This window comes from Nematolebias whitei, chromosome 4 (genome assembly GCF_014905685.2).
Source record: "Nematolebias whitei isolate Nwh7 chromosome 4, NemWhi1, whole genome shotgun sequence".
Classification (NCBI taxonomy): domain Eukaryota; kingdom Metazoa; phylum Chordata; class Actinopteri; order Cyprinodontiformes; family Rivulidae; genus Nematolebias; species Nematolebias whitei.
The window spans coordinates 46,396,344-46,403,458 of record NC_056501.1 but is presented as its reverse complement, the minus strand read 5'-3'; the positions used below and the strand labels follow the sequence as shown (position 1 = coordinate 46,403,458).

Below are 7,115 nucleotides of genomic sequence, written 5' to 3'. Positions count from 1 at the left end.
TACATAAATACCTACCTATCTACCTACCTACCTACATACTGACCTACCGACTGACCAACCTACTGACTGATTGACCTACCTACCTACTTCAATGAATGAATGGATGGATTGATGGAGAATCCTGTTCTAATAAGTGTTGACCCGTGTTGCTTTAATTCAAATGCTATAATTATAAACTACAAATAATTCATGTTTATTCTGCCTTTTGAAATAAATTTTAAATACTTAAGTTATTTAATGAATTAATTTTAATGGTGACATTTCCCTTGTCCTGATTCAGTTAGTGTGTGTTGATTTCCAGGTGGAGAGCTTCATGGAGGCCAGACTGTGGAACAAGATATTCATATGGACACAAAACAAGGTTTCACTGCTCAAATCTGTCAGCATTTTTGAAAAGTGTTTGGTTTAATAAAAACGTTGATGTGTTTGTTTGTTTCTGTGTTCAGCTGGGCCTTCCTCTGGGCAGCATCAAGGCCACGGTGCTGATAGAAAACGTGTTAGCAGCATTTGAAATGGAGGAGATTCTTTACGAGCTGCGAGAACACTCAGCAGGACTCAACTGTGGGATCTGGGATTATTCAGCTTCTTTTGTCAACAAGTTGGGTGAGACAAATAATGTGGTCTTTCATATAAACACTATTTTTATATCACAGATTAACAACTAAAAAGCCCACTTTAGGAATTCAATTTATATCTAGATTCAAAGTCATTCAGTCACGTTCCTACTATCAAACAAATGTACGTCAAGATTTGTTGAAAAAGCTGAATCTGAGTTCTTGAAGCTTAAAACTATTGGAATAAAAGCTAAAAAAAATAGAAATACAGTATACAGACGCCACATTAATCCAAATCAAACAGCTTAAAGCATCAGTTGTCTGGATGGCGCCCTCTTGTGGTCACCCTGCGCCTGCACTCCCTGGTGTCTTATTGTGATTTATCTCCTGAAGGGTTCTACCTGTGTGTCCTGTTCTATGGAAGTTCCACCTGTGTGTCCTGTTCTATGGAAGTTCCACCTGTGTGTCCTGTTCTATGGAAGTTCCACCTGTGTGTCCTGTTCTATGGAAGTTCCACCTGTGTGTCCTGTTCTATGGAAGTGAGTCTCAATTTTCAAATGAAAATGGATTAATAGTAATGCTTTTCATTTCAAAGTCAAAACTGCATGTTTTGACTCATAAAGAAAATTAAAAATAAATCATCCAAACTGCATTTGCATTTTCTTCTCCAAGACTGCTCAATTTGTAAATTAATTAAAATGATAAATAAAATAATGTTTAACATTTAATTTGAAAAATATAACCCTGTTCAAATTTAAAGATTAAAATGAATTAGCAGAAATTCTTGTTCACTTCAAAATCAAAGCCGCATTTTTTGACTCATAAATGAAAATGCTAATAGATCATCCAAACTGTTTTCATTTTCATCTCAGCACTGCTCATTGTGTGACACAACTCCAGAGAAAACTAAGAGGAAATTGCTTTTTCATTTTCACGCCCCCGCCCCCGCAAAAAGTGTTCCATAAATCAATTAGAATTTGCAATTCCAAGCAGTGCAGGAGAGTAACGTCAGTGGCAGCTCTTCCCCCGCCTGCAGCCAGGTCCTACTTGCAGAGGAAGCTTTATTTTGAAAATGAAAATCATTTCTATTAATCCATGTTAATTTGAAAATTCAGACACTTTCACTTCCATACTGTCCAGGTGTGTGTGGTTGTGTCTTGTTATTCTCTGTATATAAGTCTGTGTCTGTGTGCTACTCATTGTCTGGGCATTGTCTGGTGAATCCTCCTGTGTTGCTGGTGTTTCAATGTACTTTCCTACGTGCTGTGACTTTAGCTGCCATGACAGCTCTTTATTTTGTATTATTCAAAGTATTTCTCATTTAACCATTTGCTCTCCGAGTCCTGCCTGCACCACTGGGTTCTGCTCCAAAACCATCACTTCTGACATCAGTGCAGTAGCTTAAAGCTAAAATGAGCAACATCGTAACCAAAAACTGAAACTAGCAAAATGATAGCTAAAAGCTAAACTAGTACACCCATAATTAAAGGCTTTAACTAGCAAAACAGCATCCAAGAAAAAAAAGCATGTTGAAGTAGATTTTAAAAAGCACAACAATTTTGAGGAACCTCAGAGCATGTCTACAAAAAAAAAAAAAAAAGTATTTAAGCTACAAAAGTCAAAGATAAAACCAGCTGAACGTTTTGTACCTGAATGGTAGTATACTGGGATAGTTAGAGGCTAGGTAGCACAGGTAGAGCTGTTGCTGCTCAGTGAGAAGGTTGCCGGATCAAATCCCCTACCGGGGACCTTTTTGGGTGGAGTTTGCATGTTCTCTCCGTGCTGCATGGGTTTTTTCCAGGTACTCCAGTTTCCTCCCACAGACCAAAAACATACATGTTAGGCTGATTGGTAACTCTGAATTGACCCTAGGTGTGAATGGTTGTCTCTATGTGTTCCTGTGATGGACTGGAGACCTGTCCAAGTGTCCCCCACCTCTTGCACAGTGACTGCTGGATATGAGCACCAGTGACACCCGCAACCGAGAAAGGAAGAGACGGGCAAAGATGAATGGATGATGGATCAGTAGAGGCCAAAAATCTTCTGACAGAAACTATAAAAAATACCATATTTTCTGCCGTACACATCGCTCCGCTCTATAAGTTGTATCAGTCCAAATATGTCTAATAAAGTGGAAACATCCATAAATACGTCACATCTATTATGCGTCACCGCTGACAACTCAGAAATGTGGCCCGGTGTTGTACCAAAAATTGATGGGCTGCCAAATGGCAGCTGCGGGAGCGTGCACGGGAGGACTTCAACAAGAATTTAACAAGATTAACATTTAAAAACAATTATTTGTTTGCTCAGAATTATAGTAAGGGTGTGTCTCAGTCTAACTTTTGCTTAATAAATGCACTTTGACGATCAAATCAGCTGCATTTCAAAACCCGATTCATGGAAGCGGGCATGCACAGAGGGATGAGTCGCTGCGCATTTCTTCGAAATTTAACAAGATAAGCACCTAAAACAATTGTTTGTCTGCTTGACATTATAGTAAAGGTGTGTCTCAGTTGAACTTTTACTTAATAAATGCACCTCAATGGTCAAATTATCTGCGTTTCGTCTGAGTGGCACAGTGAAATGATGCTGATTTGATGGTTGCTCCAGGAGAGCTGGACAAAGGTGGCAGGCTATGGCAAGCTGAATGTGTCATTAATAGCCACTTTTACCTATTACACAATACAACAATATGCCATACACCTCGACTGCCATCTAGTGGCTGAAAATGGTATATTTTCAGTCATAATGAATGAAAACAGTCGTATCTCAGATTGGTTTATAAATATGGAAAAAACAAATAAGTCGCTTCAGTGTAAAATCACAGGGCATGCAAATTATGCAAAAAAAAAATGCAACTTATAGGCCAAAAAATATGGTAAACATGAGTGTGAATGCTGATTATGGGAAACAAACTCTTTGAGCAGACTGTCTGGGGTTGGGAACAACACCCCCTCTGTTTTTAATCAGGTCACTGTTGACAGGTTGACTGTTTCATCACAACCAAGACTCATGTTCAGGCTGCTGTTGTTACACCATATTCATCCATCCATCCATCCATTTTCTTTACCCGCTTATTCCATTTTGGGTCACGGGGGTCGCTGGTGCCCATGTCCAGCAATCACTGTGCGAGGGGCGGGGTACACCCTGGACGGGTCGCAAGTCCATCACAGGGCCACATAGAGACAAACGAGACAAACAACCATTCACACTCTCACTCACACCTAGGGACAATTTAGAGTTACCAATCAGCCTAACATGCATGTTTTTGGTCTGTGGGAGGAAACCGGAGCACCCGGAGAAAACCCACGCATGCACGGAGAGAACATACAAACTCCACCCAGAAAGGCCCCTGGACCGGGGTTTGAACCAAGGACCTGCTCGCTGAGAGGCAGCAGCTCTACCAGTTGCGCCACCGTGCTGCCCTGTTACACCATATTGTTTCACATTATTGGTGTTAGTGTATATCTCAGATTCTTATTTACTGTTTCTTTTTATACTTTACATTTTTGCTATTTGGGGGTGTAACTGGGAGCCTGAGTCCATCATTTCATGTGAATCACAATAAACTTGACTTGAACTTGAAGTGTGTCTGACTTCCAGGTCACCGTGAGGACTTCCTGCTGCCTGACCGCAGCAAATACGTCAACATGGAGAAGCGCTTCCTGCGCAGCTACATGGACCTGCTGGTCCAGACGTGCCACCGTCGAGGGGCACTGGCCACAGGAGGCATGGCTGCTCTCCTGCTGCCCCCCAGCCTCAACCCAGACTCCTACAGGAGAGTGCTGGCTTCTGTCAAAAGGTGTTTGTGCTCTCACCTCCTGATGGATTCAGGCGACGTCAGAGCATGTCTGTTTGCTTGTGTGAATAGTGATCATTTGGTTGTCTAACCTGATTCAAGATGGCAGCAGAACAGCTTAGTGAACAAAACCATATCAGTAAATTTTAAAGATAGTCAGCTTAAAACAGACAGTAGCTGAGACTGATCCCTAACTTTTACTCTTTAATGAACCTTCCAGGAAATAATTATTGTACACACGTCTACATCTGATTATTATTTGGGCCAGTCCAATTCAAGATGGCCGCCACAGATAATCAACCTGAGCCGAAACAAAAATGGCTGTAGTGCAGTGAATTTTACGGATACCGAGCTAAAATTTGATGTAGTAGTAGCTGAGAGTCATCCACAACACGTGCACATAAAACAGACGCGGTTTCAAGATGTGACCACAACGGCTGAACCTCTGATTTCTCATCATCAGATCATCTTGAGTTAGAGTTGTGTTCAAATCCATCCACTGTTCTTTGACTATTAATCAGAGGTGGCAAGAGTACAGAAAACTTGTATTCAAGTACAAGTACTGACACTGCTTAAATTGTACTCAATTACAAGTAAAAGTACTGGTGTTATAAAAATAAAAGTACAAAGTACTCTTCTCAAGAACTACTCAGAGTATTAATTACTTTTTAGCCACTTGATGTTTTATTGCGTTGTCAATAGCAGCCATTCAGTTTGATTTACTGTATATAGTAAATATAAATATAGCTACATTCAAAGCACATTTCTCAGAAGCTCCGTCTTATTTTAGTACCAGGCAAACCGATGGCAGTGACAACATCTAAGATCTTTGCATATTTAGACAAACTAATAACTCACACATATGAACAATAAAAAAACATTATCATACAGGTAGTTGTAAAACCTCGTATACCACAACGTTTTTTGAGAATAGATGCTGAAGTCTTGAAGCTGCTATCACTGTAGAGCTCAAACACAGTTTGCATCTGGACGTTGTCTCCTGTTCACCCTCTGGACATGAAACATTCCTCCAGGACACTCGTCCTCAGTCTTTACCTCGTCATTTTCTCTGTGGACAGTGTTGTCCTCTGTCTCCATTTTGGCTTTTTCTCCAAATCTTCTCTCCATAAATGACTCTCTACTCCACAGAGTTGTCCTTTGATTACGTCAGGTAATTGGCATGTTCGTGATCTGAGAGCCTTATTGGCTACAAAGATGCAGACGAACGGTTTGAATGTTAACTCAAATCGCAGCCGTACTCGGTAGAAACTTCTGATTTTAAAAGTAGCAAAGTAGAAAACATGGTCTAAATTGTACTTAAGTATGAGTAAAATTACACACTTGAAAGAAATACTCATAAAAGTACAAGTACCCAAAAAATCTACTTAATTACAGTAATGTATTTGTTATGTGTTACTTCCACCGCTGCTATTAATGGCAATGTTTTAAAAATAAATCTTGTGATCAGTGGTCAAAGTTCAATAAATGACTCTCAGGTACTAACACACTTTAGCTCAAGCTCCATCTTATTAAAACCAATCGAGTTCAAGACATTTTAGTGTTTCTAAGGTCGTTGGCTGCAACGATCTGTTACCTTAAAGTAAGTGACTACAAAATGCTGTCAATGCAGATTTTATTATCGACGTGTGAAACGCAGAGCTATTAATAAACAGGTCTGAACCGTTCAGGGTCTTCAGAGAAGGCTTTAGAATGCAACACAAATAAATTCTTACATTTAAGCGCTTATTTAATATATACATTTATTTAAATAAATAATATATTTTCAATATAGATTTTCTTAATATTTTTGCTATTTTCTGTCATTTTCCATAAACTACTTTGCAGATGAGAAAGAAACTCTTTTTAACTTTATGAAAATATTCAGTCAGATTAAATAAAATTTGCATCTCCAGGCAAAAACACATTTGGAGTGTTAATTTTTAATTTTTGTCATTGGTTAGACTTCACGGTCAGCTGAGAAGGCTGGGCTCCATTAGAGACGCTCGAGAGTTTAAACTGACAGGAAAATGAACTAATCTCAGTGTCGATGCAGAGTGGGTGGGACACAGAGCTCGTTGGGAAGGCCTAGCAAAGTTTTATTTAAAATGAAAAATCCACACTTTATAGTTGCTCAAAGAAATGAAAATTAAACATCAAATTTAGGTTTACATTGATCATTTTCAGTATTACAGTTGCATTTGGTGGCACGGTGGATCAGTTGGTAGAGCTGTCGTCTCTCAGCAAGAAGGTTGCCAAATCGATTCCCAGCCGGGGCCTTTCTGGGTGGAGTTTGCATGTTCTCTCTGTGCTGCGTGGGTTTTCTCCGGGTACTCTGGTTTCCTCCCACAGACCAAAAACATGCATGTTAGGCTGATTGGTAATTCTAAATTGTCCCTAGGTGTGAGTGAGAGAGTGAATGTTTGTTTGTCTCATTTGTCTCTGTGTCCCTGTGATGGACTTGAGACCTGTCCAGGGTGTCCCCTGCCCCTCATACAGTGACTGCTGGACATAAGCACCAGTGACCCCCACTACCCAGAAAGGAAGAAATGGGTAAAAATAATCAATGGATGGATGGATGGATAGATGGAGGGATGGATGGATGGATGGATGGATGGTGGATGGATGGATGGATGGAAGGATGAATGGGTGGGTGGGTGGATGTATGGTGGAAGGATGGCTGGATGGTGGATGGATGGGGGATGGATGGATGGATGGATGGATGGATGGATGGATGGATGGATGGATGGATGGATGGATGG

General features: G+C 40.3%; 1 protein-coding gene across 1 annotated transcript in view; it reads left to right on the top strand.

The window, feature by feature from the left end:
- Positions 1 to 4,195: 4,195 nt before the first annotated feature.
- The window catches only part of mlsl (malate synthase-like), a gene marked incomplete in the record, with an annotated part of 33,580 nt that continues 30,660 nt past the window's right edge, over positions 4,196 to 7,115 (top strand). Inside the window, 1 exon segment of the mRNA XM_037675420.1 lies at positions 4,196 to 4,359. Within this exon segment, the coding sequence (XP_037531348.1) occupies positions 4,208 to 4,359 (152 nt within the window).